At 32.7% G+C, this 14,323-nt stretch overlaps 1 protein-coding gene across 2 annotated transcripts in view; it reads right to left on the bottom strand.

Moving 5' to 3' along the window:
• Cnot2 (CCR4-NOT transcription complex subunit 2) overlaps nucleotides 1–14,323 on the bottom strand; it is an 82,418-nt gene that overhangs the window by 22,759 nt on the left and 45,336 nt on the right. For both annotated transcript variants that reach the window (XM_010617481.3, XM_010617480.3), the window contains 3 exons: nucleotides 13,545–13,611; nucleotides 3,011–3,158; nucleotides 2,148–2,330 (listed from right to left, as the gene is read on the bottom strand). In XM_010617481.3, the coding sequence (XP_010615783.1) occupies nucleotides 2,148–2,330; nucleotides 3,011–3,158; nucleotides 13,545–13,611 (398 nt within the window). The remainder of the gene's footprint in view (nucleotides 1–2,147; nucleotides 2,331–3,010; nucleotides 3,159–13,544; nucleotides 13,612–14,323) is intronic.

The raw sequence follows: 14,323 nt of genomic DNA, 5'->3' as shown, positions 1-14,323 counted from the left end.
GAACCTTGAAGGACACTGAAATTAGGGGTGCCATTTTAGTTCTTGGTGAACCAGTTTACTGGATACTACAAGTATCTAATCTCAAAAATACACAGGTAGGTGCAAGAGTATCCATCCTGAATACTTGTTTTCCTTGCCTTATTTGTGAAGCCTGCTATTATTTTTCATGATATGTCTTCTTTCATACAGTATTTATCTTTCCCAACTAGAATACAAGCTTCTCATGGACAGAGTCCATGTGATATTCACCTTGCAGCTTCTGCCCTTTAGTATTCATTAAAATAGGCATTCAATAAATGTTTAGTTGACCTGAATTAAATGGTGCTCTTCTTTAATTGAAATCAGTGTTCTAAATGTAATCTACCTTGGTCTGGGGATTTAGCTCAGTGGTTCCACTGCCTGCCTTGAAAGCCAAAGGTCCCAAGTTCAATCCCCAGTACCAAAAAAAAAAAAACAAAATAAATATAATCTACCTTTTTCCAACTACTTAATAGAAAATAAACCCTTTATAGCAATCCCCCAATTCTGAATGCACAAATAGTATTTTGTAAACTACAAAGCCTCCCTTTTTGAAGAAGCCTAAGCATGACAAGGAAAAGAAAAAACAGGCTAGAAGAACAAAGCTAAATAATTAAGAACATCAAGAATTATTAGTGCAGGGCCAGGGATTTAGCTCAGTGGTTCCACCACCTGCCTCGCAAGCAAAAGAACCCGAGTTCGATCCCCAGAACCGGGGGTGGGGGGGATTATTAATGCAGATTCTATAATAAAATTTATGTATCACTAGAATCAAGCAATCATCTGATAAAAGACAATGTATCAGTGAACAGGGTTAACCCATTTGAAGACAGCAATTTTTGCCTATATCTCTAAAATGAACTCTGGCCAAGCAATTTTTTGATAAAATATGTAGTTGGTGAAACAACACTCTAGAGTAGAGTAGGTAAGACAATGCAAATACTTGTTTAACATCAAGTCAGAACTGATGATCTAGGTATTCTCACATGGGGTAAGTGTTCAAAGATGAAAATATTTTAGAATAAATACAACTACAAATAGTAGAAATAAGCAAGACTTTACATTTTCATGTTACATTGATAATCCATAAACAAAAGCACTTAAAGAAATACAATGTGAAAAAATATGGAAAGGCAAAAATTTAAATATAGCCAGGGATTTAGCTCAGTGGTTCTACCATCTGACTTGAAAGCAAAAGGTCCCAAGCTTGATCCCCAGTATCAAAACAAACAAACAAAATAGAATGCAGAAAGATGTGAAAAAGCACAAGACATACACTGTTAGGAAGTTATCTGAGGATGATAATTTTGATAACCCCTTATAAATACCTTAAAAATTAAAAGAGCAATAAAATTATAGTTGAAATAATCAATTCTACATAAAGAAATGAGAATCAAGGATGACAACAGAAAATGGGCTATTAACCTATTTTAACCCAGATTTTAAAAGAACTAGATAGAAGTACATGGGTACGATAACATTAATAAAAAAAAATGCTGTTTTTGAAAGGAAGCCTATTTTAGACCTAACGTCTATATAAAATTACCACACAGCTCAAAAATACTAATAAAATGGCTAATTCTTACTGCTATTCGCATAGTATATGCAATAGACAGTACAAAAAGAAGTGAAAAAGTGTGACAGCTTATCTTTTTGTTTGAAGCCCAAGATACAAATACTATTTTAAAGTACTCTAAACATGATCTTAAAAAGGCTTTGTTGGTGTCTCTAAAATACAAAACTGAATCTTAATTTATAATGTATTTTAATTAAAGTATAACGATGGCAAGACAGAAATAGTCAAACATGTCTCCAGCTCTATTCTGGAACAAGACTCTCTTACCACACAGGTGAACCACCTAATTTATGGGCAACCGAAGACTAATTCTTTTCTAAAAACAAAAAGATTTAATGTGCTTTCTAAAATCAAACGTATTTTATAAAAAGAATGTATCTTTAGTTTCGGGAGAGTTAAAGTTGTGATGTGTTAACAGAATCACTGTTCATAAATTTATGATGAAACACACATGATACAGAAGCCAAGACTGAAGAACAAAGCATTGAATAGGACAAGGCAAAGTTGAGGATACCCAAAAGACAATTATACACAGTATCAATAAATATCTTACCTGTTCACAGTAAAAGGCTGTCGAGAAGGCTGCTGCTTTGGCATACATATTATGCTTGGCGAGCTTCTGTTGGGGCTACCTAACCCTGAACTGCTCATGCTATTTGTCCTGCTAGGAATTCCAATTCCCTGACCAACCTGGGAGTGGTTCATCATATTCCTAGGATTCATAGGCAAGATACCCCTGCAAAAGAAGTCCATTACACTAAATAAGCTCTCTACAATCATTAATATTCTCTATCATCAATTGGTCTCACTCTAGAATCCCAAGTATACTTTGAAACTATATTCCTAATTTTTATTAAATTCTTGTGTTTAGTCCATTCTAGCAACTTGAAATGAAAAGCCAAAGTAAATAAAAATAAAGGGAAAATTATGGTGGAATTAAATAAGGTAAGATTCTTAAGATGATGAACTATCAGTGTCACTATAATATAAATTACAAATGTTTTACATATTTATAGTAATTTACCTCAATTCATGTCATTCTATCTTCTTCATACTAATATATGCATAATCTAGGTAATGTTTTATTTTACTCACACTTAAAGCATGGATGTGTGGCCAGAGAGTAAGGAGTAGAATTATATGGGGAATCACTTACATGTGTTTCAAGAAATCTGCCCAGTAGGTAATTAACCCTTAATATCCACCCACTTAACAACTAGTAGGCTAGTTAGAAGATAAAACTTCCTGTACTGTACTTATCAATTTGAAATGAAATAAAATGAACATAGGTTCCCCCCCTTGATGAAAGGCACTGAACCAGAAAATCATATAATTAATAATCTTATTAAAAAATTAAAAGCTTGCTTAGTATACAAAGATACAGTTTGAGAAATATTCTGGTCCATCAATAAATACCTGCTTGGAGATGGAGGCGTGTGAAGTGACATTGTTGGTACCCCTGTTGTTGGCGTGACGTGGCTCGGTAACTGAGTGCCTTGTGATAAGCTGCGATTTAACTGAGGGGTATTGTTGCTCATCCCCCTCATTGGAAGGCCTAGTGCACCTAATAGAAAGATTCAGAAGAAGGAAATTCATTGCCATCAGGAATGAAATTGTTATCCATCTTCTGGAGCTGGCAATTTAAAACACTTTTAAAATGATCTAATGTAATATGCAAATTTTAAATGGATATATTCAATTTACTTCAAATGGACTGATTTTAACAAAATATTCTAGCCTGAAATTTAATACTTTAAATATAATTTTCATATTTCTATTTTACAATAAACTGTGCCTGTCATGGTTACAATAATTAAGATATATTACTATGAACCAATAGTTTTCAAACTTATTAAAGGTATATTTGGAAGGTACATACAAATACACCTTCAAAACATTTTACAGTCATGTGTTTTTCTTTTAATTCACAACTGATGTACACAGACATTATTTCCCAATTTGTTGAAGTAACTTTAATTTTTATATACGCTCTAAAATACATTTTGAACAAAGTATATAAATTTATACATATTTCTCAAAACTACATATTTTATAGATCCAACATACAATGCCAGCAACTGTTAAAAGGCTTAACCTGATATAGATATAAAAGATAAAAATGTAAGACATTTTAAAAGATTTCAAGGTATTATGTAGCTCTCCTGCAGCCAGATACAGGGATGGACATGTTCTACAGGTACTATTTTTAAGACTGCTAAGAATTTAACATTCAGATATAAAACATTTAAAAATTAACCCATTTGGACAATTTTAAGATGTATGACATATTTACTTCTACTTAATATGAAATATACACATTTTAAGGATTCATAATTTTCCCAGGGATAGTTAGTTCTATGTTTATTTTTCCCCTTTTTTTCCTTAAAGTAAGGATATATAGCATCATTATGTTGTCATCTTTTCTTCCATCTTTCTGATCCACATGTCTAGTGTTTTGTTTCTAGTCTGCTGAAGAATGGCAAATTAGTTGACCAAACTTGTTGTGAATAAAAATTAAAAACAGTAAGTCAGAGAGAGCTAATCAGTAAGTAGATGTCTTTCATACTAGGGATTTAAGATTTTTTGTTTCCATTTTGATCTAATTCTGGGTCAAATAATTTCGCAGACCTGAGGATCTTTTTAAACTATGACCAACAAATAAATGGAGTACTACATACACCGTGAATATTTTCTTTCAAATATCTTTGTAAAATTTAACTTTGACATACAGTAATAATGTATCACTTTGTAAGTGATCACAAGGATTTCACCATTAAGTATCTGGAATATGGCAACCTAATTTCTTTAACATGCCTAAAGAGAACTAGTCTAGCTTATATGTTGACTGAATCACTACCAAGTATGTATGTTTACAGTCACTCTAAATTTTGTAACCATGAGAATGCCACTAGCTGCAGCCACTTTCTCTGAACCTTAGACAAAATAAAGCACACGGGATTAAAAATTAGCATACTGAAGATTTCTTCTAAAGAAATCAGTCTCTTTTCTCACTCAAGCACATCAGTTTCCCTCCAGGCTTTCTACCCATGCACTCCCACACTGAACCACCAAAATCATACTTGTCACATTACTCAAACATTCAATGGGTACCTATTATTTGATATGCACTGTACTACTTGCTAGGGACATAGCAATGAACAAGACAGGAAAGCCTCCTAGTCTCCTTAAATCCTAACTACCTAGACAAGAGGGAGTCAGCTGTCCTAAAGTCAGCTATATGCAGATTTCCCATAGGAATGTGTTTCTCACAGTTACAGACCACAAAAGAAACAACCAAAACAATAGTATTTTAGATCTTAAAGATCACCTAGTCCAATGTTTGCATTTTATAAAAAAAGGAATTGGAATCTTAGATAAGTTCACTGACTCTTCTATTTATTCATTACTATAAACATATGCTTGCTAAAAATACAGCACTTTTTGGCCTCCTTTTAAACATCAGTAAGATGTTTACATCATACAAAAAGCTGGCTATTCACTGTTTCTCCATATACATTTGTTTGTTTGTTTGTTTGTTTGTTTTTGGTACCGGGGATTGAACTCGGGTCCTTGCGCTTGCAAGGCAGGCCACCGAACCACTGAGCTAAATCCCCGGCCCTGCCATATACATTTTATTTGCTATTTAATGAGAACTTACAATCTCAGAAAAATTTTAGATAGTGGAAATTATCAAATATCAGCAAAATAATCTGGAAAAGGAAAGAAGAATGGGTAAGACTACTTAGTCAAGGATTGGCATACTTGAATTAATAATTTATGGTACTAAAAGAGAAAGACTGGAATAAAAATATTAGTGTTTAATTTTAGCCTTTAAAACTTATCTTTTTCATCAAAAACACTAATTCAAAATGTCTGCATTTTGTTGAACAATGAAGACATCAAAAGTAAAAACACCACTACAAATAGGATCGTCAATTCTTGAATACTTCGTGGAGTTATTTTAACTTAAAAAACTGAAATTCTTTAAAATAAATACCAAGGAACAAGAACATACAAAGATTTATCTTTAGGAAATATAATATACAAAATCATTAAATGTGATTTACTAGAGTCAAACTTTTAGAACTAGAAGAGTTCAGGAGAGGAAAAAAATTAAACTTTTACTGGTGTAGTATAATTAGAAATAATCACATAGAATCATCTCTAAAATATTTGGCCATGAACAGGACATACAAGCTAACATAGAAAAAAAACGAGAGAGAGAGAGAGGAAGGGGAGAGGAAAGAGAGGGGAGATGGAGAGGGGACACACTTAAAAGTTGTGTTTCCCCCCAAGAAGGGAAATAAATGAACTACAGGAGATAAAAATATAAATATGCCACATATGAGCTTGTGCATGAGGTAAGTCACTAGAGGAACAGCAGAATTAAACTTTATTGAATACCTAACTACCAAGAATTATGCTACTACTTCATCACATTTACTTCTTTTTAAGAATCCTATAAGGAAGATATTTGAACTCCTTTTTTCACAGAAAAGGGAGGGAAAAACAAACAAACAAACAAAAAAAACAACCAGAAACTGGTGAATTTTTTCTTGTAGGACTATAAGAATATATAAAGTCTTATTTGGCAGGGTGCCACACAATTAAAGTAAGAACTGAAATTTTTATCGATCACTTCAGAAACCCTGGAGAATATGATCTACAAAATTATTCCATGAATTATTTCAGATGCACAAACTAAAATGTCTCTTAAATGCTTAGGGCAAGATGTGCCACTGTATATTCAATTTTTTGCTATAGATAATAATATAGGTTATATAGAAAAATATTCAATCACAGGAACCAAATCTCTGAATATTTGCAATTAAATAAAAGTCCTCTGAAATTTTTGTTATGGTCAGGGAAGAAAATCAAGACAGCCCAAAGTGTTCCCTTTTACATTCCCACAACATCTAGCTTCTTGTAACTGTCATCCCACATTAAAAAAGGACACCAGTCCTAAATGGTACTTTATCTCTCAGTATCTTCTTACTGCCAACCTGTCCTACACTTTGCTCATTAATTTTCACTGTAAAACTATTTCATCATGAGATTTCATTCATTAAATTCAAATGATTTAGGAGTAGAAAAAATTTCAGAGATCATCCAACTAAGTAAGTTACAGGCGAAGAATTCAAAACAAGTATTGAGTTAGCTGCTCAAGATAATAAGAAATAAAGTACTGTATTAAGACAATCCAGTTTCTTCTCTCCTAACTTCAATGACCTTTTTAAAATCAATTTTGCTTTCGACTTTTTGTAGTTGTTGCTAACTCTTGCATTTCCCAGAGAACTTCAATATATGGGTCCTAACTCCAGAAATTATGATTTAGTCTGAGTCTAGGTAATTAAGAGGCAGTAGGATTTTTAAAGTTCTCCAAGTGCTTCTAGAAGTACAGCAGTGGTTGAGAACCACTGTTATACAGTATTAAGTCCAATCTAAACATAGTTTAGTCTTTAAAATTTTGTCAGGACCCAAAAGATTCTTTTTTAACCTTGATTAATATTTTGGTATTTACATATTACAATATTTGATTTATAATCTTGTTCCTTCTTTCCTTATTTCCCTTCTTAAATCTGACCGTGTATCCTTACTTACATCATTCTTCCACCAAGAATACTTTTCCTTCTCTTGTTCTACAGAGATAATAAAGACTATTTAAAAATAAATACATAAGTAAATACTATGACTCAGGTGTCTTTACAAAGTCTACACAGAATGCAGGTAGGAGGGACTACTAATTCAGACAGGAATAGATGGGTCTGTGATCAGAAAGGTTTCTAGAAGGAGACAGTATATGAACTAAAAAATAAAAAAGATTTAATCAGGTATTCAGTGGTGGTGGCAGTGGAGGAAAGTCAGATGAGTATAGTCTGATGCTACAACAGTTCAATCTGAGAAAATGACAAAATAAATGAAAATGAAGACAAACAAGGTGGAAATAGCAGCTGCAGCTACTCAGGATGTGGGAGCAAGAGCATCACGGGCACTCAAGAGTTCTGGATTAGGCTAGGCAATGTATTGAGGACCTTTCTCCGAAAAAAGTAAAAAAAGAGAAAAAGGAGGACAGGAAAGGAATGGGGAAGGGAAAAAGGAAAGAAAAGAACAAATTACACAGCTGGGGGAATGAGCTTACCCTGTAGGTGCTAAGGGTGTATGAGACAAAAAATATGCATGATGAAGACTCATCATCTCCAGCCAACAATCCCAGGCAACATCTGGTTGGATCTTCACAGAAGTTCCACAGGACCTTTACTTGTGAAAGAGCTGTGTGCATCTTCCAAGTAAACTTTGTACTTTTCCTCAGCCTTAATGCCTACTATAGATTAGTGACACTTATTCAGGTCTCAAATCTTAGAAATCATCCTTGATTCCTCTCCCCTACATCCCATATCATCAAGTCAAACCCACTCCCATCTATTCCAAATCTGACTACTTCCCAATACCTCCATCACTAATCCAAGTTACTCTATTTTGTTGCCAACTACTGCAGAAGTGGCCTTGTATTTTGTTCCTTCCCCATCAAGTCCATTTTCTACATAGCCAAGTGACCATTAAAAATGAAATTGTACATTCAAAATTATTTGAAAACTGCTGCTTCATAATCATATCTCTTCATTCATTAAATTGGCCCTCTTAATCTCTTCCTGTAAGTCACTAAATTTATTCTTACATCCTTGACACTTAAAACTGTCAAGCCTGGTGATAGCTATACCTGAAAAAGTCTCCTTTACATTATTCCAAGAGGGGAAAAATTTTTTTTGATGAGTGTGATTTTTTGGGCCAGGAATTTAGCTCAGTGGTGCCACTGCCTGCTTCACAAGCACAAGTATCCAAGTTCAATCCCTGGTACCAAGAAAAAACAAAACCAAAGCAAAACATTATCCCAAGGATTTCACCTCCACAACATTCCGTTCTCCATTCAAACATTACCTCGTCGGGCTGGGGATTTAGCTCAGTGGTTCTACTTCCTGCCTCCCAAGCACAAGGACCAAGTATGACCCCCCACAAAAAAAAAATATCCCAAGGACTTCACCTCCCCAACATTCAGTTTTCCATTCAAACATTATCTCCTCAGGCTGGGCATTTAGCTCAGTGATTCTACCGCCTGCCTCACAAGCACAGTGCCCCAAGTTCAATTCCCAGTTCCAAAAAAAAAAAAAAGAACAACACACATTACCTCTTCAGGGATAAGTCTCTTTGCCTGCTCCATCTAAAATATTAATTTCTGTAGCACTTGTTATCAGTTATATTATTTACTTAGTTGTCATCATGTTTATTCTGTCTTCCTCCATTAAAAGTAAACACCATGAAAACAAGAAATTGTTATTTCACCATATTCTTGTTTAGTTCTTAGAATAATAACCACACTCAAGAGTTGGCACTCAAGTACATGATGTATGAGTAAATCCTATCACAATGTCTTCAGCAGAGTGTTCCACTGATTCCTGGCACCTATTGATTTAACATAGGCAATTTCTACTACTGTGCAAATGGCCCTTCTAGAGCCATGACATCCAATAAGTAGTATTTAGCTTCCAGGTTTCAAAGAATCTGCAGTTTTCAACTACTACATGCATTCTTGTAATGCAATACTGGTGTAATTTACCATTTACACAATCTTGGGCAAGTCCTTTAACCTCTTATGAAATTGTGAAAAGTAAATTAATTTACATAAAATGGTAAAAAAAAACATCAGACACAGCAAATTTAATATTTGCTGTTTGGTTTTTTTGCAAAACATTCTATAGAAAGAAAGCCTATGGTAGAGATAAGATCATCTAATGAGTGATTTTTTTTTTTTTAAGCCACAGAATATCTCTTGTATTTGGTAAGTAGTAAAGATGTTGAGATATACCCCATGGACAAGTGAAAACTATAGTTCTTCACTGATAAAACTGCACCACATTCAAACCTATCCCACGCTCTAAGTATTGTTTCCAGGGCCAATACAACTTTACTTACAGTCTCTTCAAAGCCAATTTCAAACATGATCTCATCTGTGAATCCTTTCCTGATCATTCTTAAAGACAGGTGATAATTCCTGCCTTTGAAATATCCAGAAAACTCAACTTTTTACTCTATAGTTAAATAATGTGTATACTTAGTGTTAATTCTATATAGGAACTACATGTTGTTCTCATTACATCTTGAACAAATTTTTACTGAGTGCTTGTCATTTAGAGTACTGAGGATAAAAAATAAAAACATGCAAAAAATAAAAGCAGTAACACTACAGCAGCATACGTATTGTACAGAGATACTATAAAGAGAATAAATGGTGTCTTCTACACATACCTGTATTATCTAGCATGGCACAATATGTATGGTGGACAATCAGTATCTCTCAAATTCAATTCCTACCTCTTTTTTGAAGCTTTCCTATAACCACAGTAACTCACTGTGCTTTTCTCCTTAAACCCTACAATTCTGTCCATACCATTCCATTCAATATCCATATATAAGCATAACAGGTTGTCATTTGTCCTCAGCTACAGCATGTTTGAAAACAAGACTTTCCCAGTGTTCAGCACTAATCAGTAAACTTTAAGTGTCTGTCTGTTAAATGATCAATATTGTAAAGCAATTAGTATGTATCATTCATCTATTTACACTGTTAAAAATATCACTCACAAACCACCTCACTTATGCTCTGCTTTTCTACAAACCAAGTAACCTTCCCATAGGAGTTCTTAAAATGCGAGACCAAAGAGATGTCAGATAGAAGCTTAAGACTATGCCAGTACTCTAAAGCTAACAGTCCGAAGCACAGAAAGAATAATTTCTAACGCAACTAGAGGCTGGACCCTTAGGAATTCAGATACAAAATGTATATAACAGATTCATGCAGAGAACTAAATCTATATGCCTATAAGTTAGTATCACATACTAGGAAGCACTCAATAAATGGTACTTTCCTTTTCCTCCAATTTCATTAGGCTCTCAATCCTACCGGCAAATAAGAAAGCACTCCAATTATACCCCTCTTAATTTCAATGCACTGAATATCCAGTAGAAATTAATTCCTGGTTCCCTGTTCATTACAATCCAGTACAGTTTCAGGGAGCTCAAGGATCTTTAAATTTGTAAGATATACTAAATCTTATGAACACACTCACAAAGACAAATATAGAACACCATGGAATTTGAATATAACAGTATGCTCACTGGTTTCTATAGTTATCATGTGATGTACACTATTTGAATACGAGGAAAAATTGACCTCTACATTAAGATACAATCATAATATACCAGAATCTGAGGTCATAAAAACCCTTACCTTCAGTATTTTCAGGGTATCTCAAACACTACACAATCTTCCACCTAAATCTTGAAAACTGTAAGTTCTAAGTTCTATATCTATTCCAAGAAGAACTCCCTTTTTAATTTTAGTAAGTCTTAATTCTGGAGCGGCTATTCCTCGTTTTCCATATCGTCTATTTCTAACTTTTTTAACCAGTAGACCTCACATTTGGATGGCATAAATTCCTACTGAATTTTTTCAATATTAATACGAAGTTAATGACGGTAACTCAATGCCCTTTGAAGAAAGAATTCTGAGTTTGAGTTTGTCAATCTTGATGTGTCATTATAAAATGTTGCCATTAAAAATGGCACTCTTGGGCTGGGGAGTTAGCTCAGCAGCACAGTGCCTGCCTTACAAGCACAGGGTCCTGACTTTGATCTCTGGTACCAAAAAAAAAAGGGCATTCCCTATTTACAAAGAGGGGCGGAGGGGTGGAAGGTATGGCTGGGGAATGGAGAAAAAAATAAGAACCAAGATAGATCATGTAAAGGTACAAATTCTTAAATCATCATATTGCATACCTAAAAATGAACCAATAAACTTAATGAATTAAAACAAAATGGCATTCCCACCTGCTAATTCCTTCTCTCTCTAGCCTTAAGGTCACTCAAAATTTATCATTCTGATTTAAATTATTAAATCCTAACCTCACTTAGGTCCCAAATGGTAATTTATTCCCCCCTGTCTAACAAGGTATTTATATTACCGGTTAAATGAACAATTTGGCCATCACAGAAAAAATTGGCAACCCAGGCTGCTTTTTGTCACTAGTTGTAGCTTCTAAATATGCACCCTGGAAAATAACTGTATCTCGACACAAGACAGTTCAGCTAAACTAATCTAAGTTCATTTTTCAATAGGTTAATACCTAAAATATAAACCAAAAAAATAAGCTATATATTCAAAACGTTGCTTCACCAATGATATGGAAATATAACCATTTGACCAACAAAAAGGGACTATCATAAATAACTTCTTTTAAATCTAACAAACACTTTAAAAATATTTTTTCCAAGCAAAGTAAATTTGCTCATTAATCTTTATACGTTAATAAACATGTTTACACAAATTTGAAGTCAATAAATGTCTATCATACCAATGATACTACTATATTTCAACTAAATCAATTCTACATCTTAGCCTAATTTTGTTTTTACATTTTAAGGTTAAAACACATACTCTGGCTTTTATAAAATCTAAATAAGCTGATAATAATTACTGTAATTTTCCTTTTATAGTAGTAACCTTAGTTTCCCAAATGTTATTGTTCTCCATTTCATATTTCTGCTATGGTATACTGAAGACTTTCAAATGTTAGCAAATAAGGTATCTGCAGTAGCTCTACTGAAATAAAAGCATAAAAATGGCTATATATTTCTTTAGTAAGAATTATCAGAAAGATAAAGGTCAAACTGAAATAGAGGCTAAAAAGAACACTACTAGTTAATAACATTCCTTCAACAATTAGGATAAGCATTTGTTGATAAATAAGCAATACCTTTTCTAGGCACAGAAAGCTTTTAAAATATTTTTATTTAATCAGAGAAAACAGCAAAAGAAAGGATGAAAGACAATGTATTTTTTTTACTAATTCTGTAAATTCTAGCAAAATTATGTTACATAGCAAAAGAGGAAAATCACAAAAGATAGAAACAATGCCTATAAAAAATTAAAGTTTCATCTTCCCATTAAACCTTAAAATCCTTATGAATGGTAAAGTAGTATGACAAGCTATTCTGATAACTATCAAAATTTTATTTATCGTTATACAGGAAAGGTTTCAAATCAGTGATTTTTATTGGAAGCTGTTAAGATTGTCAGTCATCAGTTATCTTCTCCAGTTACTCAATTAGGCTATATATTTGACTGGAATTTATAATACTTTTAACGACCCCATCCATCAACAGAGATTCTATTAACAGAAATGAGAAATCAATAGATCATTAGCACTAACAGAGATGATAAAATCTTTTTAATAGGTAGCATTTTTCAAATTTGGAAAAATATGAAGATATTTTATAATTCAGATTACACAAATTTTACGATAGCTAACATTTATTGAGCGCTTACTATGCGCTTGGCACTATGCAAAGCACTTTAAAAGTATTGTAATACTTTTAAAAAATCTTTTATAATAAAAAAACTGACTTGTGAGTAAAAAATTTAGATTCTATAATGAGACAGAGCTAAAGAGAAAATATTTGCTAAACAAAAAATCAATTCATAAACAGTTGCTAATGTACTTTAAAAAAAAGAATCACAGGCCAAAATAATATAAAACAATTTACCAAACTAAATAAAAGCCAAAAACCCCCCACTCCTTTAAGTTCCTCTAATTAAAAGCAGAATAACTACTTTTAATTTGTTTACCAATTTTTAAAAAATATTACAAAGAACATACACACACAAAAGATGTCAAAATAAATGTGCATCTACACTGTGTCCAAGTAATAAATCTAGAATTAGTAAGGGCTAAAAATAATGAGGTTTCGCTATATAAGTAAAATTTTTTTAAAAGACTGTGAAAAGTATCTTTTCTGTTAAATACTATAAACCAGCAAGGGTAGCACTGGTTGTCCTTTATTTGACAGCTATTTTTCTCTTTAAATAAGTATCCCAGAATAAATACAAAATTCTTACTTTGTTGCCCGTATAAACTTGCCCCAAACTGAGACAGCTGACCTGATGTAGATGGTGATGCCAGCATCTAAAAACAAATTAATTATATTAGAGCATAAAGAACATAAAGCATTTTACTTACATTTTATAAATCTGTACTTATCACAAATGTTAGCCTCTAACCCACATCCTCATTCTTCCTAAAAAATAAACATTACATTACAAACCATTTCTTATGAGAATATCACGTGAATGAAACCAAATTGTGCAAATGGATACAAGTTTTAATACCTTAAAGGTTTTTATAGTTACAGTAAACTAAATCATATCATCACTATTCACATAAAAAGAATCTAAGCAAATAAAAACATAAAACATCTCAAAGTAATTTCTGTAAATTTATAAGTAAAATTACTTCATTCTTACATAATAATTAAATTGTAAATTCATTTTATTACCTAGAGAAGTTTTTTTCCTAAGAATATTTCCTGATTTTTATATAGAAATAATCGATTTAAATCAAACATGAAAAACTTACAAATGTATACACAACCATAAAAGTGGAGAGATGCAATAGCAAAAGACAGGAAAAAAACTTACAAAAATATAGACATGATAATGACTGATAAAGTTAATGAATGATACAAATTTCAAGATACCTGTTGAACAATTCCTTTGAATTACCACACTGATGTCTTTTTTCACAGTAGGATATAAATTTTTTGAAGATATGTTATATTTATGGAGCATCCTATATTCATTTTTAGATTCTACAGACACGAGTTCAGCACATATATAAA

Source organism: Fukomys damarensis, unplaced genomic scaffold, assembly GCF_012274545.1.
Source record: "Fukomys damarensis isolate Sample0158 unplaced genomic scaffold, DMR_v1.0_HiC HiC_scaffold_15, whole genome shotgun sequence".
Classification (NCBI taxonomy): domain Eukaryota; kingdom Metazoa; phylum Chordata; class Mammalia; order Rodentia; family Bathyergidae; genus Fukomys; species Fukomys damarensis.
The sequence above is the reverse complement of the archived record's forward strand: the minus strand, read 5'-3'. Positions and strand labels throughout refer to the sequence as shown.